This window comes from Equus przewalskii, chromosome 20 (genome assembly GCF_037783145.1).
Source record: "Equus przewalskii isolate Varuska chromosome 20, EquPr2, whole genome shotgun sequence".
Taxonomy (NCBI): Eukaryota; Metazoa; Chordata; class Mammalia; order Perissodactyla; family Equidae; genus Equus; species Equus przewalskii.
This window is the reverse complement of record NC_091850.1, coordinates 50,019,290-50,044,338: the sequence shown is the minus strand read 5'-3', so window position 1 is coordinate 50,044,338 and position 25,049 is coordinate 50,019,290. Positions and strand designations below refer to the sequence as shown.

The following is a 25,049-nucleotide window of genomic DNA, read 5'->3' as shown; positions in this document are numbered from 1 at the left end:
AGTTCCAGACTATTGTCAGCATCAAGTTTAGCAGGCAAGCTGACCTCAAAGTGTGTTTTCCCATTGTGAAGCCACCGCACAAGTCCATTTTTCTCATCATGGATTTCAGCACAATTCCATGAGTGGAGCGACAAGGCATGACCATATTTGGATGGACAGCATGCTCCAACTCCTATGTGTCATGCTAGCAAGTCGTTCCCTGTCCTCCTCTCACTGCTGTAGCAGGAATGAGAGCTGGAACCCCCTCTTCTCCTCTCACCAAACAACATAAATTGGAATGACCAAGTCACAGTGTGGAGACCACCTGGGCCTGAGGAAGGGCAAAGGGAGAGATGCACTAAGGGGTGTTCACTGTGCTCCTGCTGCGGCCAGGATCTGTGCCACTCTACGTAAAGCAGCACATTGAATTCAAGGGTCATTGACAGGTGTAGGGGGTCTCTAGAACTCTGTGAAAATCACTAATTAGAAGAAAAAAATGAACATTATTCACCAGCTGCTATCTCATTACTGATCCTAAAACAATTTCAAGGCAGGAGAAGAATTTGCGGGAGAGGAGAAGCGTAGATCAGTATTGAGCAGACCAGTCACTGGTATGTAAGAAAGGAACGTATCTGAGTCAGGAATTACCTCTATTGTTCTAGAATCATCCTTTGGGGTGAGAGTGTGCACAAATCTGTTTTAGGATGACTCTTGCAGCAAGCATTTCTCCTTGCTTGAAACTCTGGGTTGTGTTATTTTCCTTCTCTTGAATTTAAGGACAAAAATTCAAAGTTTACCCATATCCCACTAATGGTAAGCGAAAAAAGATGAAGAAAGAGTGAATATATTGCTAAATATCAAGGGATTAAAATTTTCACAGACATTTGTTTTGAGTCTACCACCTGCCAGGTAACCTAATCTAATGAGCCACTCTAATCTAATACTGAAGATGCAAACAGAAATAAAATGTTCTTCACATCACACACAGTGAATTCCAATATGAGACAACAAGTGCTAGTCAGAAATAAAGGTTATGAAGCTACGAAATGCATCAGAGGTTCATCAGCCCAAACAGACTCAGGATGGGTTTCAAAGAGGTGATGGCTAAGTGAGACTCAGTACTGGCAGTCTTCTTCTAGATTAAGAAGCGGATGGGGTATAAGTGTCTACGAAAGAGAGGACAGCAGGAGCAAATGCTTGAAGTTGGGAAATAGCCTCCTGTCTGGAAAGCCATGAGTAGCTTGACATTACAGACAAGGTGGAAGTGTCTCAAGCTGACGGGGAGAGATAGGAACAATGCAAGCTGCCACCTGGAAGTAGGCACTGCTGTCATGCAGAGAGGGCAAGACCAAATGAAACCTTGTCTGGTGTTAAATGAGGGCTATTGTCGATTCTCAATTCTCATTCTCTCCACTTTTTTGCAAATTGCTTGTCCTCCTTGGTCTCAATTTCCTCACTTTCCCATGTTTAAACAAAAAATTTTCTATCTTTGGGGAGAGAGGGAAGGAAAAATTATTAGCCCAAGATAGCCAAATTAATCTAGATGATCCCTGGGAGAAAATAACATTTCTCTAACGTAACTCAAGGCATCCAAGTCACATGCTTCTGTTACTCATGATCTAGAATTGCACTGTCCAGGTGGGTAGCAATAGCCACACTGAGTTCTTGAATGGTGGCTAGGCCAAATCAAAACGTGCTCTAAGTGGAAAATACACACCAGAATTTGAAGACTTAATACAAAAAAAGAAAAAAACAAAAATGAATGTAACATCTCTCATTAATTTCTTGTAATGATTGCATGTTGAAATGAAAATATTTCGGATATGATGAGTTAGGTAAAATATATTGTTAAACATAATTTCCCCTGTTTCTTCATACTTGTTTCAATGTGACCACCAGATAATCTTAAACAACCATGAAGCTCACATCATGTTTCTACTGGACAGTGCTGTTTACAACACCGATACAGCTCTTTCTTTATCAACGTGCCTACTCTTTGTTTGTTACCCTTGGAAATAGTCATTAAATCAAAATAAAATATTCATAGAAATCAATAATACAGATTTACTGAGACATGTAAGAAAAGAGTCTGCCAGAAACAATTGCTAGTTCTCTCTCTCTCCACCCCCAGAGAACAGTAGGCTACGGAGCAGCATACACAACCAGGACATGTGAAAGAGGAGAGTTGCATTGTTTTGCACCAATGGTACAGTGAGGTTTGACGTCCATAATTAGGGCTGTATTGTCAAAGCCATTATTCAGAAAGCCGCTGCCTTCTTGCGTGGTCCTATATCAGCAGGCCATGCTGTCTCTCACCAGGTGCTGATACTAATGGGTTTTCCATACTTCAATAAGAACACTTCAATTCCATCAATAACCTAAACCTGATACCCACCAAAAGGCATCATGACATTGGGAAGTAACAATGGGAAAAGTATAGTTAGTTTCCTTGCCCCCATGATAATATCATGCACGTGTCAATGACAAAGAGATCTCCCGATTTTTTGTGTCTATTTATTTTGAAACAAATAAAGAAAAGGTGCAAGAGCAATAGACGGTCATAAAGCCTTCATCTAGATTCCTAGATTTCCCATTTAACATCTTATCACATTTGTTTTATCACTCTTTCTCTCTGCACATGTGTATACACACATACACACACACACATTATAATTTTTTAAATCAATTCAGAATAAGTTGCAGAAATGATACCCTTACTCCCACTTATCTCAGTAGGTTTTTCCAAAGAACAAGGACATTCTCCTACATAATCACATTATAGCTATCAAAATCAAAGTCAGGATATAATATTAATGCATTTCTACTATCTTATGTACAGATATTAAAATTTTGCCAAGTGTCCCAATGTGTCCTTTGTAGCACAAAATTTTTTTTTTCTATTCCAAGATGCAATTTGGATCAAGTGTTTGAGTGTCGTGACTATTTTTTCCTCCTTTGCGATAGGAGAGCTCTTCATTCTTTCTATACCTTTCATACTTGGTAATTTTTGAAGAGTAGAGGTCAGTTTTTTTTGTAGAATGATCCTCAGTTTGGCTTTGTGTAATGGCTCCTCATGATGAAACTGGTTATAATTTTTGGCCGGAATATCATGGAAATCTCGCTGTGTTCTCAGTGCATGGAGTCAGGGCACTTATACTAGCTCTTTCTCCCAGTACTGGTGAAGGTACCTTCAACTAGTCAATTATGGTGGTATTGGCCAGGTTTCCTCACTATCTAAGTCACAAGTTTTCCTTTGGTAACTAATAAGTATCTTATAGGTAAATACTTTGAGACTTTATATATCTTGATCAACATCAAACTCTCACCCATAAATTTTAGCATCCACTGATCATTTTTGCCTGTATCAATTTTTAGTGATGGTTGCCAAATGATAATTTTATAATTAAATCATTCCTTCAATATTTATTAGTTGTCATTTTACAGTAAGGAAGAGCAATCCCTCTGCTTCATTTGTTTATTTATTCATTTATTTTTTATGTTAGTATATATGCATGGATTCTTAGTTTATTCAATGTGTTATAATCTGATAACACCGTTATCTATTTTAACTACCAAATTGTCCCAGATTTCTTCAGTGAGCCCACTTCAAGCTGGCTTCTAGGTCCTTTTGACATGCTATCATCATTTTTTGAGTATTTCCTTAATTTCTGAAACAACTAGGTCTTCCAGGCTTATCTGGGACTTCCACTGCCCAGGCTCTGGAATCAGCTACTTCTCCAAGAAAGAAGATTTTGGTTCCTTTTAGTGGAGAATTAAATTTAGAACCCAAATACTGTGCATTAAGTGTGCTCATTGCTACTGGGATGACAATGCTTCTAGACCCTCTCAGCCAAAAGACCTAGAAAACTAGGAAATCAATGAATATGTATATGTAAATATACATTTTTACACACAGGTGTCTACACATTCCACTTCTGTAACACACAGGATATGCCATATAATATATTATACTGTGAGAATCAAAAGGAACATAATATATAGCTCCTATCTATTGGAAGATCTATAGTTTTTTTTTATAGAAGATTATTTGAGATCAGAGCTTCAAAATGGTATTTTGGTTAAACTGCTGATCGTTCTGATTTCTTATTAATACATTCATAATTTTACCAACCAGTCAACTCATTTAAGACTTTAGTTATATAATAAATTGCATCGGAAATGCAATTCATTACTCAATGTGATGAAATGATTATGACAATAATTTATTATTTACTATTATCACTTTAAAAAATAAAAGCAGTTAATATTTGTTGAGAAATTACGATGCCTTATCTCTTGTATATGCCTTATTTAATTTTAGCAATGGCAGTATGGGAATCATAGTGTTTTGTAGCCATTTCACAGATGAGGAAACCCACAGCTGCTGGATGTCATGGAGCTAGAACACAAATCCATGTCTATACATCTTCGAAACCACTGTTTTTACCAATATCAGCCTTGGTGTGGGAATAACTTATTTTAAGGCCCTGGGGAATGAAAGATCTAGTATCAAACCCTTGCTCTCAAGTTTCCTGAATGTTCACAAATACTAGCATTACAAAGAGAAGAAAATAATATAAAGTTCTCTCCAACCACTTCTTAGAGCTCTAATACGTGAGGGTGATAATAAAATTGAAGAACATTTTCCAAACCATGCACAGACCAAGGATTCTGGCATGGTTCACAGGGAGTCCCAGAATCTTGGTGAAGGAGATGTTCGTGGTATAACCCTCTCCTTCTCCATGAAGCCCTGGTGATCAGACCCTTCTAAAAGACTGGAGGACAAAAGCGGGCTTTGCGATTCAGATCTGCCAGTGTTTAAAATAAACACTCCACCAAAACATAGGATCTCAGCCTCCTTCTCCAAAATGCAAAACCAGAAGTAGGTAAATTGTGTTTTTATCCATTATCACTTGTTCTTGGCTATATGTGGTTTTTAACCCATATATTCATATTCATGTAATAATAAATAATAAATAGGAGAGAAAGATGTTTTTCAAAGGGCGTTGATTATTACAAGAATATAATGGCTGAAGGCATCAAACTGAATGAATCAATGATTATTCTAACCAGGGGGAAAGGCCGCTCCCAGACATTGAGAAATGTCCTTTGAATTATCTATCATTTGATGAAGAGTAAATGAGGAGGATGCTCATGAAAGGAAGAGGGCCGCACAGCAGGAGATCAGGGCTAATTGGGCATTAAAGCAGCTGATGACTTCTATCAAATAGGGCAGCCAGGAGTCCTGCGGCCGAAGTCGCCGAGGAAATGAAGCCCTGCTCTGCCTTGATTAATACTTTTCCATACATCTGTCTGCATCCCCTCAAACAGGGAGCTCATTTGGATAGAAAATGAAAGTTTGAGAAAAATAAATTGCACCTACCTGGATCAGAGACAAATCCTCAAGCTGCAACCTGAAGAGGTAGTTTCTACAAAATACAAAAAGAGAACAGTTTTATTTTTAATAGAATCCAAAAAAATTACAGTTCATAAAACTTAGGAGAACAAGGGAAAAAAACTTGATTTTTTTGCTTAATGATTTTTACATCCTCCTGATAAGAATGTGTGTAGCCCAGTTTTCCTTGCACCTCAGAGTTCAGAGAAGCATTCAATATGTCAACAGACACGCATTTGAGATTGGCGAGAAAGCTAAGGGATACCCTTATGCGTGTGTGTGTGTGTGTGTGTGGGTGGGGGAAGAGACCAAGGTCAATCTAAATTATGAATTGGCTCTCTTGATCTATATGAAGTGGACAAAAGGACATGAGCATTCAATTCTGAAACTGAGTTTAAGTAAGATGTTATAAAACCATTCTTCATGAGTCTTCATTCTTACAGATCACCTACATTCACCATGTTTTATAGTTCAAACATGTCCAGGTTTTGAACTCAACAATGGTCTGAGTATTATAGTGCTCTATCTTGTTGGATAGAGTCCATATGTAATAAGTTCAGAAGCTTGAACTTGACGCTCTGCCATCAAGGGTTTAAAGAGTCAACTCTGGCTGCCCAAGTGTGAAACAGGAAATCAGAGAAAAGGAAACTATCAGTTTTCAACGGTTGGGAGGAACAGTGAAATATGCAGTAGAGATCAGCAGAGCACAGGGGAAAAAACCATAAATACCAGTCACTTTAGGCTTTGGACTCTATCGTTGTAGCTTTTCAAAACAATGAATTGGGCTGCCTTGTGCAGGATGCTTTGGTCTCTAACTCAAAGCATGAAGGAACGCCTCCTTAACTTCATGCTGATGAGGAGCTGAGGCAGCAGGAACAGCATGCCAGGGATGAAAGAAGGAGACGTCAGCCCAGGTGTGAACAATAACGGCAGGGAGAAATCGACATATAACAGAAAGCAGACCCTAACACAGCATGTGTGTGTGAAGGGGTCTCTGAGAAGCTGAGAGTATTGTTATAATGGCCTGGTCTAAGGTAATTTCTATGAAAGTAAGAGAACAGCAAAATTTTCCCAACACTAGCAAGAAACCAAAGAAGATTGAGGGGGCCGGTCCGGTGGTACAGTGGTTGGGTTCACACGTTCCGCTTCTCAGCGGCCCAGGGTTTGCCAGTTCGGATCCTGGGTGCGGACGTGGCACCGCTTGGCAAGCCATGCTGTGGTAGGTGTCCCATGCATAGGGCAGAGGAAGATAGGCATGGATGTTGGCTCAGGGCTGGTCTTTCTTGGCAAAAAGAGGAGGATTGGCAGTAGTTAGCTCAGGGCTAATCTTCCTCAAAAAAAAAAAGATTCACTCTCTGGGGAGGGGAGTTGATATCAGAAGTGAACACACTGTCTCAGGAGGAGTGACAAGTGACAGCCAAGTCAGGCCAAGGGCACAGCCTTGAGAGGACCAAGAAACACCCCTATGGTGTGGGTAGGGATGAGGAGCACAAAGAAATAGCGATGGCTATCGCCAGTACTGGCTGATATCCAGCAGCACATGTGCGCACACTGCTGGGTGATGAAAAGGCACTAAGTTCACATTTAGGGGGCCTCACAAGTCCCAAGGTTCTCCTAATTTGCCCCCCACCATGGGGGTAACGCTATCCTGCACTCCTCCAAACCACTGCAATGGCCTCTTCACCACACTCTTTCTATCCTCCAATTTAACCTCTGAAATAACACCAGACAATTTCCCAGAAGCATTGCCTGGCACATGCCGTCGCTATCACAAAGCCATGTGGGGAACACTGCCCCGCTTTTATTACAGTTGAGTCACAGCCCTCTATGAAGAACCAGATGAAGGATGCCTTTGAGGAGGAAATATGGCAGCAGAGTCTATTTTTATTTCGTCAGGCACCATGCAGAGACGAGGTTTCCAACAGAAACATCTTCCTGCAGGGGAAGGAATGTGAACTCGGTGCACCTAAGAAAGAGCGTAGCTGAGCTGCCAAGGTAAGCACCGCTGGAGGCTAGCGAGCGTTTGAAGATTTGCCAAGCTCTCACCTGATGCGAAATAGAGACCAGCAGGACTCCTCCCAGAGAAGTCGGGAATCTATCCACATGCACATAAATCTTTCAGATGAGGGGCTTACACGTGGCACCTGAGCCAATTACTGTCCATAATGCACTCCTTGCCTCCATTAGCCCCATGGCTCCCCACCCTCATGCTGGTTTCATAATTGGTTTCTTGGCTGCAGGAAGCTGCCAGCGGTCACTGCCCCTCTACTATGGGAGGCAGTATTGCCTATTGGCTAAGAATATTTGTGCAAAAGCCAAAGTTCTGCTACCATACAACTACCAACACACTACGTCTCAGTCTTCTCATCTGTACAATGGAGCTAACAGTCACATTGGGGGCACAAGGTTTAAACCCACAGAAAATCCTTAGAATGGTGTCTGACCCATTGCAAGCACTCAATTAATAGCAGCAACTTCTAGATAGTTTATGAAAAATATTAAAACTTCCTCTCACACTAAATTCTCAGCATAGTCTCCATTGCACAGAGAGCAAAAGAGCATTCGTGCCCTCTGGCCCCTGCTGGTTACAGGCACACACAAGCGCAGTTATCTGTGTGTTCAGGTGTTGGGGGTTATTGTCAGCAGGGATGGAGGTGGCACTATTGGAGTTTTAGAAAAGAATAAATTGCTTCTCTTGTCATTGGTTCTGGGACCTAGTTATCACACCCTTTCCAGCCCCCCAGCTCTTTTAAGAAGGACTTTTTCTGTACATATTCCCAATATTCATATTTTTGGTCAGTGAATTACCTCAGAGCTTACAGGATATTGCAAGACCATCTCTCTCCCTGCCCCCCAACACACTCAAGCATGTCCACACTACAGTATCTGTCTCTAGGAACTTTCTAGAAAGGCAGCTCTCTTACACAAAGGGAGAGCTGGAAGTGCCTTCACATCATTGAAGAAAGAGAATGGTAGTGTCCATGATGCTCTGCAGAGCTCTGGGCAGGCCAGTGGGAGAGAAAAGGTCAAAGTCCTTGTGGACTTTGTGGAGAGGGTTGGAGGAGGCACAGAGATCATTCTCTAAAACACCTGGGTCCAGTTTTCTAGTGTTTTCCATGAAAGAAATGCTATGGTCTGAATGTTTATTTCACCCCAAAATTCCTATGTTGAAAATCTATTCCCCAAAGGTGATAGTATTAAGAGGAGGGGCCTTCGGGAGGTGATTTGGTCATGAGGGTGAAGCCCTCCTGCTGGGATTAGTGCCTTTTAAAAGAGGCTCCAAAGAGGGGGGCAACTCCATTGAGTAGCAGTTAAGTTTGTGCATTCCAGTTCAGACCAGGTTCAGATCCCAGGTGCAGACCTACGCACCGCTTATCAAGCCATGCTATGGCAGGCATCACATGTATAAAGTGGAGGAAGATGGGCATGGATGTTAGCTCAGGGCCAGTCTTCCTCAGCAAAAAGAGGAGGATTGGTGGCAGATGTTAGTTCAGGGCTAATCTTCCTTAAAAACACAAAAATAAATTTAAAAACATAATAGAAGAGGCTGCAAAGAGATCCCTAACCCCTTCCACCATATGAGGACACAGTGAGAAGTCAGCCATCTGCGACCCGGAAAAGGGTCTTCATCAGAACCCAACCTGCTGGCACCCTCATCTCAAACTTCAGGCCTCTAGAACCGGGAGAAATAAACTTCTGTTGTTTATAAGCTACACAGTCTGTGGTATTTTGTCATAGCGGCCCAAATGGACAAAGACAGGAAGACACTGATTTATGATGACAAATATGCCATACTCTTGTCCACATCTTCTCAAGCAAATCTAACTGTTTACCATTCTTTTTCTGCCTCTCAGGTCCCAACAGGCTGTAAAGATACCCCTCCCCACCTCCAGCCATTACCAGTGGATTTCAACCATTTACCCAAACACCTAACAACTATGCCCTCACAGCCATCTCATCAGGAATAAATCAGTGTGGTAGAGCCATCAATAGGTGAACAGGAGGGGCATGCTTATTAGGAAAATATCACAGTAATTATGAAATACCATCACCACCACCACCATGCCCAACATCCTAACGAAGATAAGTTCTTTTCCTTTGGCATTTTCTGGATTGATGTCAGTGGGTGATTTTTTAACCCATCCTCAATTTTTTTGATCTAAAAAAGTATCATGGAATCAAGAATTCTAGAGCTAATTTGTCAGCAGAGAGTATATACCCTCAATTTGTAGATAGGAAACTTCTGCAAATTAAGAGGGCAATGTGACTTATCCAAGATGATTAGGATTTAGACAAAGTCCTAGGAATGAAACAAACCCCTGACCTTGGTGTCCCTTGTCCCATTGTGCTACACCACCTCACCAATCAGTCATCCAATGTCCCCTTCCTAATTTCACTGCATCAAACAAACATACACATAGGCAGGGACAAACAGACAAACACAGTAATAGTTCTTACAGTACAATTATTTCATGTCTTCATTTTTCATTCAGAGATGCACTTACAAATCATTTTGAGACAATTCAAGTCTTAGCACTGCTAATGACAAGCTTTTGATTCTAGGTAATTGATTCTCACCTCTGGGACTGTCCTCTCTCTGTGACATGTATCTCCCCATTAACAGAACATGATAATCCTACTGGTCTGGCTGATTAAATGGTGCCTGGCTTCTCCTTTCTTATTTCCCATGAATTCTTCCTGAGGCTCCCTGGCCATACTTATTTTAAGAGTGTCAAAGTTTCCTCATTTATTAAATGAGAGAGTTAAAGTATACAATGTCAGTATGTTTAAATAACACAAATTCCTAAAAGACTGTGATCCTTTGTAGATATATGAAATGACCAGTAGAGTTAGATGAATATATGGCCATCTAATGAAAGTCTTACCATGACACATTTCACTAAATTTATGAAAAACATTTTTCAACTTGTTTTTATTTTTTGCAACTGAGTACCATATTTCACAATAATCTTAAAGAAAATCTCAGCATATAAAAGAGGTAAGATAATTCTTTATTAGTAAAAATTTATTCAGTAAGTACTTATTTATAATATTTGTTAATCATAAATCAGTTAAGCCGACTTGAAGATTTGAAATTGGAATTATTGGAACTATCTATAATCTTGCATAGCCTCAACATCTATTTAAGGCCTATTTTTGCGTCAGCTGGTTGGTTGCATTTTTGTTGCTTTTTTTTACTTGTTTGATTTTGGAGACAAAGAGTTGGTACATGCTTTCAAATATTTGTTTAATAAATTGAGTGTGGTCTACACAAAACCCAAGTGAGCAATTGAATGCCTTGCTGGACCTTTCCATATTAGAAATATGTAATATTACACATTTCAGTATTCACTTTATCTATCATGATTTTCAACGATTTAAAAAATATTTTAAAAGATGCAATGTAAATGAAACATGTGGAATTCCCTAATCACCTCCCTGGAACCTAAGAATCTGACAAAAGACTGTGGATTCTGCTATTCTCAAAACCCTTTCCTCAAACTATTTGGCTCCACATATGCCAAGTACATTTTTTGCTCTTGGAAAAATTCCAATCCAGCCAGCAACATGAAGGATCTGAAATCTCTCAAGACTGCTTGATCCATCACAGTTTAGGTCAACGACCTACGAAGTTAAAGGTTACAAAAGGAAAGAAAATCTTCTAAAGGGAATAAAAAAATTGATATTCCCAGATGTTGGGCCACTCACACACTAAAGTAAGATCTATGGTCCCCTGCCAGTGGCTCTTCTCCAGGGCATTACAGAAGAGGCCACCACTTTATCTTGCAATTGTGAGCGCACAGAGGAGGGAAAACAATATATGTGAGGTTCACGAGAAAGGCCACCAACCCTTCCTACATGAAGGAGTGCTTCTGGCTCCCAGCCAAGAGGGAATGTTAACCAAATGTTTCAGATAGGATCAGTTTCTCTAGCTGGGCAATGTTTTGAGCAACCCAAAGCATTTAAGCGGTTCCATTTATCTTCATAACACCCCTAGATGTAAATAGGTAATAATAAGGAATATTGCCATTCTTCAGGGAGCAAGGCAGCACTGCACGAGGTTAAGAGATTAGATTCTTAGAGTGTTAGTTGTACAGCTTAAGAGAGCTATTCCAGATTGCCATTCCCCCCCCCCTCATTACAGAAGGACAGAGCAAGAGTTTACCACACTGTGAAGGCTCAGTTTTATGGCTGTAGTAAATAAAAGGATGAGTTTTTCATCCCTTGGTATGGACCTACTTTTTTTCAAATGTCTTGGAATAAAATTTGACGTTGCACATTCAAATGTAATAACCATATTACTTTTAGGAGTAATGACATGTGAGGAATACATAGATGCAATAGACGGAATAATTCAAATCACAAAGCCATAAAATTTGGCAGACACAAACTGACAATTCTGAAGCCCATTCATCCTTTCCCCACTAGACATCTGAGTATGCTTTCTCCCTTTTCACTGGAGTTTATTTCGTACTGACTGTAGGATTGAAAAACTCATTCCTGCGTCCCATCACATGCCCCAGTGGCCTATTAGCAACAAATCACCAAGCACAACAATATATTCTCAGAGGGAGCAGTGCAGCCTGAATAGATGAAGTTCATTTGTGTCTTCACGTAAAGTAATAAAATTCAGCCGGCATTAAAGAAAAGGTTGAGCCATCATGAGCATATTAACTAAATGACTCATTTTATCTAGAGACACTATAAAACTTAACTCTGACCTCCATTAATTATGAAAGACACAGGTGTTTTAAAATGACATTCTCTTAGAATAACTCAATTGGTCTCTGATGAATTTAGCTATAAAATCAAAGAAGAAAAATCCAAGTTCTTATTGAACATGTAGGTTGGAGGCTGACTTATAACTAAGGAGCAAAAAACCGAATAATTGAGAAAGATGGACTTGTAGTTTTCACTAAGAGAAACCAGAGACAGAAAGCAAGTAAATCTATAAAAAAAAATTTGAAACAATAGTGATAGAAACTTATTTTTTGTTGTTTAATAAAAGTTTAAACCACGGTTGATCATGAAACAATCTGAAAACAAAACACACATTGCATTGAAACTGCCACCATCTGGGTTAGTCTGAGAGCTGATATCAACTGAAAAGTTAGTCTCACCTGGGCCTGTACCAGCTCCATGCTTTCTGTGATTTCTCTTTACTGCACAAGTCTACCCTGTTCTCAATATCCAACTGACAACAGAATTTGAAACAATGACATTGTACATGACCCCCAAATTTCCAACTGCATTGATAGACCGGAAGATTAAGATATAAGTTTGTGACTTTGAAGCTAAGGGAAAGTAGTAACTATATCTTTTAAAGCACACGATTTTTTTTTTTTAACCCCGCCCTGTACATAGTTGTATATCTTAGTTGCAGGTTCTTCTAGTTGCGGGATGTGGGACGCCGTCTCAACATGGCCTGACGAGCGGTGCCATGTCCGCGCCCAGGATCCGAACCCCGGGCCGCCGCAGCGGAGTGCGCAAACTTAACCACTCGGCCACGGATCCGGTCCCTAAAGCACACGATGTTTTTATAAAAATTATTTTAATTATCTAAATGCAAATATTTAATATATCAGTCATATCAATAACTTTTAAAAACATGAAGATTTAATTTCACCACGTGACCACTTCATGTAGTTCATCAACTTATCCATAATTGGTATTCCTAAGACTCATTATGCTGGTTGCCTCTAAACAAATTCTAGGAGCTTTTATATTTTCTGTGGTTATAACCGTTCTGATGAAAATGTCTCTTTCATGTACTTTTTTCACAAGTTTTGGGGAGTTTAATGAAATTTTTAAATTACCAAACTATTCCAAATATATAGCACATATTTAAATAGTTGGATCACATTTAGATGACAGTTTTTGAATGGTGAATTCTTTTTTTACTTTGCTAATATATTTTTAAATATGGTGATAAATGTACAATTCTATGATCATGTTATAAGCTACCTCCTCAGTCAGAATTTTTCCTACCCTCCTCAAAAATAATATATGTACTTTAGGCCATGGAAATTTTTAAATAATTCTGATTTTATTGCTGCTGTTGTTACCATATATGCGAAGTACTCACTGTCCCAGAATTGTATTGGCTTATTTCATTCCCTATCCCAAAAAGCCTATTTCAAATCCCTTAAAAGATTTGGTTATTAGAAATAAGTTTCAAAGAATTCATCAAAACCAAGATCAAACCATTTTTATAGCACTCTCATATGTTTAAATACCAATATTAAAAGGCACATAAATAGACAGAGAGGCCCTTGTTATTTAGAATGCAGAATTGATGTAAGTAGAATGAAATAACAAAGATGGATTTTTAGTGGCATGCAATAATTAAGACCAATGCTGTTAGAAAACTTCAGAGATATAAAATCAGAAAATCCTTTTCCCATAAGCATATTTAGAGGCAAAGTTATTAATCAATATTGTTAATAATCACACTGATAACTTAAATTTTATTACACTCTAAATATTACATGCAAATCTCTAAGAGCTATGAGGATTAGAGATGATAACATCTTGCTCTACATTGACACACTGCTTCTGCTTTTGTGGGTCCCTTGATTTGTCTCTTTCAGTTAATAGAGATCACTTTTCATTTGAAAAAAATACCAACTGAATTATTCTATGATTCCTTTAACCTGTGCTTTCCTAGGAATAGTCACTCCTCAAATTATCTCCATATACAATTATTTTTCTAGGTTATCCTCAGGGTTAGTAAAATCTGAGATTTTTTTCACATATCTTCAAACAATCAAAGAATTTCAGCTCATTCCCCATATGCTCAATCCCAGCTAATGCCATCACAACAAGCCTCACTCTCAAGTCCCACTCCCACATCTCACCTTTGACCCCACCCCATTCTATTCACCATCAATCACTGTCAAACCTAGCTATGAAACATGTCTCAAACCTGACGTCTCATCTCAATTTCCACTCTCATTGCCTAAGTTTTCTCTACTGTCACCTGGTCCACAGCCCCGAAATGCTGTCCTCACCTCCAAATTCTCCAAATTCTAGTGCATTCTGAACACAACATGGTAGACGTGTCTTCCAAATGCAACTCTAAGTATGCAAATATGTATGCTTATAAATTTGCTCAGCTCCCAATGCCTTTACGAGATGTTCTCACATTTGCCAAGCCAATAGGTCATCAGGAACTTGATTAAGCCAAAGATTCCAACATCACTTCCGGGAAGCCTAATTCAAATGATCTGAAGAGAGGCCTGGACATCTGCATTCTTTTTTTTTTTAAGATTTTTTTAATTTTTTCCTTTTTCTCCCCAAAGCCCCCCCAGTACATAGTTGTATATTCCTTGTTGTGGGTCCTTCTAGTTGTGGCATGTGGGACGCTGCCTCAGCGTGGTTTGATGAGCAGTGCCATGTCCGCGCCCAGGATTCGAACCAACGAAACACCGGGCCACCTGCAACGGAGTGCGCGAACTTAACCACTCGGCCACAGGGCCAGCCCCAGGACATCTGCATTCTTGAAAGGTTTCCGAGGCAACTCTCATGACTGCCGGAATTGGAATCATCCGTCTAGAGAACTGAGTCCAAGCTTCGCCATAATCTGATCCACCTAAAGCTCCAGCCTCACCTATAATTACTACCCCTCTCAGTCCCCAAACGCTGAGCTTTTTCAGTGTCATCCTGACTCCCACATTCCCTGTGGTGTGGTCCTTCTGGCAGGAAGACTCTCTCCCATTGCCACCCTCCTAAAGCATCTCCAAGGCCCAACTGGAAGAGCACCTTCTCAGTGCACTCTTTTCACCCTCGAGGACCATCACATTCCTTTACTCTTGGTGTTTTCAGGCCCTTTACTCATACTCCATGGAAAATTTAATGGTTTGTGTCCCTGTCATACCCACAAGGCTAGGCATCAGGAAACTTTCTTTCAGGGCCAAATAGCAAATACTCTGTCTTTGTGGTCTCTGTTGCCAACTACTTATCTCTGCAGTAAAGCTCAGAAGCAGCCATAGGTAACATGCAAATGAATGGTTGTGGCTGTGGTTCAATAAAACTTTATTTACAAAAACAGGAGGCCAACTCAGGGGCCTTAGCTTGCCAACCCTTGCACTAAGCTATAAAGTCTTAATCAGCTAGAAACTATGCTTCATCTTTGTTTCCCCAATGCCTAAAATACTTCCCAGCATAAAGTAGGCTCAATAAATATTTGATGAATGAAAAGTCATGAAAGAGTAACTACGTGAACTAATAAATTCTGAGGGACCCCATGTGGGACCGGCAAGGAAAAAACCTCTCAGCTCTCAAAAACTGTAGAGCACACACACTCAATTAAAGAGGCTGATTAATTTTTATCACACTCTTTTGTTGGCTCATTCATGGAATTTGGGAAAAGGGAAGCCTATATATATATAAAACTAAATAACTAACTATGCCGCTAGGCTTATCTGCTCCCAACTCAAGCAGGGAAGAAAGTGCAGGGATTATCTTGTTTTCTACAACAGCAAAAGGAACACAATGGGTAGAATTCTTTCCCACGAGAGTGTCGGTAAACCAGCCATTTGTGAAAAGCACACACCCCTGGACCACTTTCCAGCCCACTGAATCTGAAGCAGGGAGCAGAGGAAGCTTAATTTTGAGGGAATGCCCCCCATGGTACTTGGCTATGCTGATGTTTGGCAAATACTGGACAAAAGGTAACAGAGCCAGCAGACCAAGACAGAACTTTTTAACACAGACTAGGTTAATTAATCCAATAGACCTATAGAAAGAACTAAGGGAATAGGAAGAAGGAGGAAGATAGACAAAGAGAATCTTAAAAGAAAAGACACACACCTACGAATCCAGTGCCAATACCAAGAAGGAAAAGGATAGAGAAGAGAAAATGTTTAATTTATAAAGTATAGGTTTAAAAAATTCCAGGTGGGATAGGGATAAAATGGAGAGGAGGAAAGAAAAGCGCCATCCCTCTTTTCATCACTAGCTGCTTTCCCTAAGTCATAATTAATGTAAATACTAAGTAAACATCATCATTACCTCGGATTTCTTTGCACGATGGGGGTCAACTGGTTTTTGGATTCGCTCCTAATTGCTGACTTCATTCCACTCAGCACGAGCTACCTTTAATTGTGTAAACTTGACTAAAATACATCCTTTGGAAAATGGATAGAAGTTATGGCTACTGGAACCAGAACTGCTGATCTCATAAAAATCTCCAGTTTTCCTTTTAATCATATACTGCTCCTGGCAGATTAATTCTAAGGTAAAACTTTACAATAGAAATAGGAGTTATAAGCACCAAAAAAGACAGAATTATATTGGTCAACTTTAAAAAATGACTTTTACATGAATCTAAAATTTAGCTCCCGTTGTTTAGAACCAGTGGCAAAATCATTTTGAAAGGAGGAACTTATTCTAATTAAATAGAAGGATGCCCATTCAATCGATGGGATCTTACAGGAAATATATGCTTTGAATACTTAAAGCAAATTTAGCCCCAGTATAACAAAAGCAGGGCAATCCTTCCTTTATATCTTTAGTTTTGTAGATTCAAATCATGGGCAAAACGGTGGTTCATAATAATCACTAAAATTTTTCAAGACCAGTTTCTTGGCACATTAAGATCGAGTTCTGCCTTGGAAGCACTCAGGTTTTAGTTTTTGTTTTTAGTAACGAACATGCTGATTAGAAATCTATACTATTTGTTGCACAGACATATATACAGAAATATCTTCCAATATATGGAAACAGTCCATTGACTATAATGGCAAGCCAAAGGATTCCATGCAGGGCACATGGCTGTGGGCGGGTACTCACACAGCGTCAGCCATGCAAGGAGACTCACACATCCCTATGACCCTTTCTCTTAATATCTTTATAAGGGTCCCATTTTATGATGTAATTTTAATATCATTAAAATTAAAAATTTCCAAGGACATAAATCGTTATATTTGTCATCAATTATGATCATTACCTGACCCAAGTATTGGGTCTATGGGCTCCAATCCCACTACCTTAATCATTGGCAGACGGTTGGGCCTCATGGACCCAGGTGCTTGTGTGAGAACTTACAAGTGAGCGTTCTTACTGAAATATCATAAGTTGCAAGACTATGCCCTTCAATTTATATGTTTATATTACACTGAAGCTTGTTAGAGGAGAGTAAGATAATCAGAAATCAAATTATAGGAAGAAAATAACTGAAAGACCAAGAAATAAATTTCAAAAGTTGAAAGAAACGCACACTCTCTTTGATGAGAAGCTCTTTTTCATTACTACTGTATGGCTTTACGCTTTATACAAATATGGCTAATTTGTACACACCCTGATTACTGTCAAACACTGTACGTGTTTGTATGTGGACCACTGTCCACTGTTGTACGTGGACCAAGCTGGCTGCCATTTGGAAAAACATTTGAATTCAGCACAGAATCACTTGTCATCCTTACAACGAACCTGAAACGCTGAAGGCAAACAGGTTCATTTGGAGAATAAAAATGTCATCATCCTCCCTTACATCTGCTGTTACGGCCCCATCTGCAATGAAGCTTACACTTTCACCAAGTTTGTGAACTGTTATTACTATCATTAATTTTATAATTATCTATACAAAAACCTCTAAACCACGTCTTCTTTTATTTTGAAATTTTCCTTTTTATATATATACCATGGGAATTGTTTTTAGTAGGTTCTTTGACAAAGAAGTATACAGATCATTCATAAAATAGTATTCTAATAGTGCAAACAAATAGAAATCAAATCATGCAGGAAAATAACTGAAGAGGTTAATTAAGATTATTTTTGAAATTGTGATTTTCTTTATGCTTTACTGTATCTTCCACATTTTTTAAAATGAAAATGTCTGAGTCTCACCATTGAAAACACAAACATTATTAATTTTGAAAGAGGCTTGGGTAAAACAAGATATGGATGTCAATGCTTTTCAAATAACATGATAGATACTGTGCAACTTGGGAATGGTAAATTTAGGGATCCTTCCAGAAATTACACAAATTCAGATTCAAGTACCTTCTGGCACTAACTACATAACTATAAATCACCTAAAGAAAGGTTTTTCTTTTGCAGCACAATGAACTTCCTTTTGCAAAGATCACAAAGAATCTTTAGCTGAACTAAATTTCAGGAACATAAACTATTACTGGTATAAAGCGAAACCATCCAATAAATGGCTTTCAATGCCTACTGCTAACTATGAAAAAACAAAAAGAGTATCATTGTATTTTTCCACCACTCACACATTTAAATAATTTCTAAAATATACATTTGCTAGCTAAACTTTTTTTGCTAGGTCAAGCCCTCCCAAACAGGAATCTGAGGGCTGGGTTATTTTTAAAGTTTTATAATTGGCTCACACTCCTTCGCAAACTTTATGAGCCTAATCCCACCAAGTTTCCTAGGTAAAATTCCTGTCCTGCTCGTTCAGTGATGTCTGCCAGAAATGCACATGAATGCATATGTCGAACCCAGAGATACCCGCATAGCTTCCCTGCCGCTGCATGCTGACCAGGCACCCAATACTGTGACGATCACTTTCCATGGGTTATTTCATTTAATCCTCACAACAGCTGGAAGGGGTAGAAATAACTACAGCAATTTCAAAGAGAGAGAATTAGACTCTGAAACAGGCTCAAGTCACAAAGCTAAGCAAGTACAGTCTACCCCTTTCTTTCTTTCATTTGTTTATTGAGTATCTACAATGTACCATGTACTGTTCTGGAATCGAAAATAGAGCCCTTGCTCCAAGGGTTGTTCATGTGAAATTCAAATGTAACTGTGCATCCTGGACTTTATGGGCTAAGTCTGGAGATCCTACATGCTCCCGGTCACCACATCATACTGCATACTAGGTTGGCTCAGTGGCTGGTCCAATCCTTGCTGGTGTGTCTGGGCTGGAACTGTGCTGAGTTGAGATGGATGGAGACTTCAAGGAACACTGAGATGGAAACCTACAGGGACATTGGGATGGAGACCTCCAGGGACACTGGGATAGAGGCCTCCAGTGATGCTGGGCTGGAGATCTCTAAGAACACTGAGATGGAGGCCTTCAGGGACGTTAGGATGGAGACTTTCAGGAACAGATGTCCCCTAGGGACAACACCTAGGTGCTATCTCCAGCCAGGACAGGGCCATGAGATATCTCATCCACGTCCCAATTTGCTCAGTGGCTTCTCATATCCCTTAGAAGAATCTGTTTCATTGACCAAAAGCCAACCACCTGCAGAGATAAGCATACATGTGGTGTTGGCCTTTCATGCAGCACTGAGGACCTCTAGAAACACTGGAGAGTATTTTAAGTTGAGCTCACAGGAAAACCTTTTCCAATATTCTTTAGAGTTAAATGAGGGATGCCAGACTCGGCTATGCCAGTTGGGGTCACATTTGCACCTACCACCCCAGCAAGGGGACCCCTTCCCCCCTGGCTCAGGGTGAGTGCTCATTTTCCCTATGGGGTAGCTTTGGTTGGGATGTAGAGTCCGCTATTTCTTGGTGCCCTTGTCCAAATGCAGGTACCTGGAACAAATCTGCTATAACCTCTACCCCTTCTCTCCTGTGTCCATTCTAATGAACAAAGGCACATATACAAATCAAATCCTGGAAGTATATATGCTAAATCAACAGGTATCTACCAGGAGGAGAAACTGTACTACATTCTAGAGAAATAAAGAAAAGAGCAGCACATCAACTATCATCTGGTGAGTCACTATGTACTAAGGGGGGATGACACCTGTCAAGAAATAATTCGATAAGTGCAGTAATGAAGGTAGAATACAGGTGTGCTAACAGGATCACCCAGAGCAGGGAATGTGAACACTCAGGCCCAAGAGAGGATCCATGAGCCAGGTCCTTACTATGAGTAGAATTCCACCAAGCAGATAACTTATGGTGGAGGGAGGGAGGTAGCTAGTATTTCAGAAAAGTAAAAGTGGTTGCCAAATCCTAGAGGCAAGAAAGAACACATTTATAGTTGTGGGCAACACAAATAATTCCACATGCCTGGACTATGTGAGAAGGAAAAAAAGCTGAGTCTTTAAGGGATGTGGGACCACAAGGCAGAGGGTCTGGCCGGCCTCACCACAGAACCAGCATCTATCCTATGGGAGCTACTGAAGGGGGGCATTTTAAAAAGATGACTTTGGCCATGGTGTACAGAGAAGGAAGAGAAAATCTAGAGGCCAGAAGACCAGTTAACAACCCCTGAAATACGTAGCTCTGTCTCCTAGTGAGGAATTTGATGGAAGTCAGCATCAGAAATTCCCTATGTAGTCCCAATGGGCTGAAGTAAGCAAAAGTACACCAGGCAAGTCCATCCAATCCGTACTCACTGTCCACCCCTAAGCATCAAAAGAGATGTGGGAGACATGTTCAGTGCCAGGAACTAAGTCAACTTCCCTCTATTCGTTTAAAGTTACGACCACACATCTTAATGTCTTCAAGTGTTAAGTGGATACACAAGGACTCTTTAAGATCTGAGACGAAAAGCAATGATTCTATACTGTTCAATGTTTGTCTTAAAGACTAAGCCAAATTTAGCTTCACTCAGGTCTATGCGGAAGCAACACACCTCTCTCACTATGAAAATATGTTTTATAACCTAGTAAATTTGGCCAAAAGAGATGTGAGCATGGTACTGCCCAAAGTGCTTTCTTTGGAGGCCAGAAGAGTTCAAACCGACAAATGGCCTCTTTCTTCAAGTTTGATGTCATTTTTCCTAAGAGATGGGTATAAAGTGTTTTTATACATCATCCTCAAAATACACTGGCAGGATAGCTGATCTGAGCACAAGGATTATGCATGTTCTCTAAGGAAGTAATGGTAAATATGAGGGACACAACTCAGGATCTGTTCTGATTGTGTTCCAGTGTCCTTATTGTCAAACTGGAATGTCATATGTCGACATGGGTACAGGAACATGTGAACCTTAAGAGCCAAAAATAATAACAGTTTCCTTGAATTCTCAATTGACTGGCAACTGGCCTAATCAAGGTCATAAAGAAAGGTAACGATGGCCTTGGAATGGATGGCAAAGGCCCTTGATCATGAGAATTCTACTGAAGGATGTAGTGAGAAGTTAACAACATGGTTTCTGCATTCAAACCGCCTGGGTCTGAAACCTGGATCCATCTCTTATTCGACACAATAAGTATGTCCTCAAGCAACATTTATCCACTTTCTGCCTCAATTTCCTCATCTCTAAAATAGGAATGTTGACCATACCTACCTTTCAGGTTTCATGGGAGGAAAAAATGAATTAATTCATGTTAGAACAGTTCCTGGCACATGGGAAAGGCCCAATAAACACTTGCCATTAAGAGCAGTAGTCATTCACTTAATAGTAATATACTTTACAGCACCCTTCTACTGTATTTCATTCTTAGAAGAAATATTACTTAGCACTCATCAACTACAGCAGAGAAGCTCATGGGTAACTGTACAGATGTAAAATGAAGTCTGAAAATATCTGCGGTGGCAAAACATAAGATCTCTCACCTTGCTCCTACAACAAGTTCTTTCTGTCCTGGGTCAAATGTTAACTGCGAGAAATCCACAGCATTCTTCGCTCTGAACTCCCGTAACCAGGGGCCAATTTCTAAATAGGAAAAATAAATAAATAAAAAGATAGAAATGAATGATTTTCCTCTAGGGACCACAGAGAATGCACATCAGGTAGCAAACATTACATTTCTGAGAGGATTTGAAGGTCCTCCGATGTGATCATTTAGAGGTCACTTGAGGTTTCCATCAGGATGTCACATAATCCACGCTGAGAATGTGTAAGACACAGAGGGCAGCCACCCAATAAAGAGGGAGCAAAGCATCAATGCTTGGTTGTAATTTACAAGCCAGATGTGCATTTTCCTTTTGGCTCTGGGCTGGGCAGAAAATAACACAGCATTCACATGATTCATCTGAGGAATACTGAATGCAAGCAAGACCATTTCCTGTGCAACTTGACTTGAAAGAGCTGAAGACTTCAAAAAATCACAGAAGGAATCACGAGGACAAACACAGGAGCACCATTCGCCTTCTTTCAAAATGGACATCCATTTCCCTGTCCTTTGGGTTTCTATTTTGACCCCATGATTAGACTTGTTAAATACCCTCAGTCCTTTCTGGATGAGAAATCCACAGTCACTTCTAGGCCTTATTTGCATTTTTTTTCTAAGGGAAATCAGGAAACAGTCACCCTTCAGAGACAGGTTTTTTGCAAGCACTATAAAATCCCATTAAATGGCCTTCAGCCTACAGCTCAGTTATTATAAAATGACAGTATTTGAAGAGGGATAAAATGCTGCTTCGTGAGTCATTTTTACAACTTTCATTAGCTCACTTCTGATACTGAAAACATAGCCCGTGTCTTGCCTGCCATATGTGCCACACCTTACCATTTTCCTCAACAATTAACCATGTTATCTGTATTGTCTTTTTGTCTTGGACTTAATATTTTGAGTGATATCACATTGACTGCACAGGGACATGACAACTGTCCGATGAACAAAGTTACTGGTTCAAGGAAAAAGTGTGTAGCGCGGGAATAATCTCTTTCAACAAAAGCAGATGATAAAAACAGTTCTAACATGGAAATATGCCCATGTCCCATAATGTGTCCTGTAGAAATGCCTTTGCTGATGTGATTGAGATGGATTATTTTCCAGGAATAGCTGTGTATAATAAATATAGCACTTGTCTACTATCAGTTATTGGGGGAAAAATGAATAGAACTGAAAGTTCTATTCTGCACAGAGGAAACCAGGATTGAGTTAGAGAGACCTGTATTCAGTTTTTGAAATTTTAATGCGTATGAGATCTTGATTCTTTTTAGGATTTTATATAAATGTCTTAATTTTATAGGCAAGTCAATTGAAAAAACACTTATTGATAGCAAAGCATGTCCAAAGCCCTGGGGCTATAAAAGGTCATTAATAAATGGTCTGTTTTAGGAGTTTATAATTCAGTTAGAGAGCTAGCACTAATGTCTTCTTTAAACACAGTATAAATACAAGAACGTTACATGTGTTTGTACAGTTACAGGAAGTATTCATACATGGAAAGTAGAGACGATTGGGGACCTAGGTTAAATGAAAGGAAAGATGTGACCACATATTTACAGCAGAGACGTGTCCTAGAGGAAGCAGGAGAGCAACATGGGAGACCATTTTGCCCCCGATGGTCATAATCCTATTGCTCATCTTCACTCCCATCATGGTCCTGATCAGTTTCTCTGTTTTTGAGAGATAGACCCTAAGGATCTTATGTCTGCACAGCTCACTGTGGTACCTGCAGCACAGAGCACAGCACCTTGAATGTGAGAGGCAATAATAAATGCGTGGAACGAAAGAATAAGAAGGAGGAAGTGAATTCAAGAAAAGCAGAATTAAAAATGAAAGGAAAGAGGAAAAAGGGGAAACAGAGAAAGAAAAAAGCAGTAACAACTCAAAAAACTACTGAGAAAGATAACAAACGTGTATTTAAATATAACTGTCAAAATATTCACTTACAGGTTAAAAAGCGTGGACTTGACTTCATCCGTGATAGGCTCTGAAAACTTTTCTAGCAAGCACTTGACGAATTAAAACAAATATCTTAGGAATGTGAATGGGCCACTGATGGGAAAGAGTAGAGAATGGGGGCAAGAATATTAGATTAAAAAAACTAAAAACCATACAATTTAGGTAGTGGCTATATTTGTACATGCTATGAAAATGCAAAAGGAAGATGTGATGGGAGAGTCTGAATGGCCTGATAACTAACTGGAGATGAAGCTAAAGGGAACAATTAAAGATAACAGAATAGTTTCAAGATTAAATGAAGAGGAGAACAATGATGACTGAGACATAGATGTCAGGAGGTAAGGTTGGTTTGAGAGAAAATAATGGGTTCAGGTGCAACCATGTAGAATGTTACCTATGAAAAGTCCCCAATGGTATGTTGGCCTCAGCGCCATTGCTATGCATCACTAAGACCTAGTAGTGTCAGTAGAGTTGCTTTAGTTCAAGAATTTCATCACACAGACAGGAAACCCATGCATGACCAGGGAACCCTCCAGGGCTAGAGTCCAGGGCTCATGAGTCCAAGTCTAGGGATCTATTTACCACATCTCACAGCTTCCAGAGCCAGGCACACACACCATGTCCAAAGTGTTGAAGGTGAGTCGATTGTGTCAGGGAAGAACAGAGGACCAAGGGTCAACCTTTTTGCTAGAGAGTAGAAAAATGAGCCACATAAGGGGGGAGAAGACTATGAAAAGACTTCAGAAGAAAATCACCTTACTCATTTCCCACACATTTAACTTTCTTTGCAGTTAGAAGAATTGGAAGAGAGTGGCCAATAGGGACTAAGATGAAGGGACATATTTTAGGTTTTGGTTCCTATACTGAGCAATAGGAAGGGTTACACTACTAAAAGACTCTCAAATAATAAAAGGAGGCATGGAGAGAAGAGAAAATGATTTAATAGCACATAGTTCTGTCAATATTGTTCAATTTTCCTTATTTAAATTTCTAATGAGCTTCTCCATTAAAACTGTATATTTTTATGGTTAACACTAGATCAAAGTTGGATAATCTGCATAGTCTCTTCTTTGTTGATTTTCCTGTGCACTCCTCCAGAAGGCCTGGCTATCTTAACTCTGCACATTAAATAGCCTTCTATCTTACTGGATACCATGAGGGCCTTGGGA

General features: G+C 39.7%; 1 protein-coding gene across 2 annotated transcripts in view; it reads right to left on the bottom strand.

The window, feature by feature from the left end:
• Positions 1-25,049, bottom strand: part of SEMA5A (semaphorin 5A) — a 460,685-nt gene that overhangs the window by 230,099 nt on the left and 205,537 nt on the right. For both annotated transcript variants that reach the window (XM_070587216.1, XM_008513162.2), the window contains exons 4-5: positions 21,860-21,959; positions 5,363-5,408 (exon numbers count right to left, since the gene is read on the bottom strand). In XM_070587216.1, coding sequence (XP_070443317.1) covers positions 5,363-5,408; positions 21,860-21,959 — 146 coding nt within the window. The remainder of the gene's footprint in view (positions 1-5,362; positions 5,409-21,859; positions 21,960-25,049) is intronic.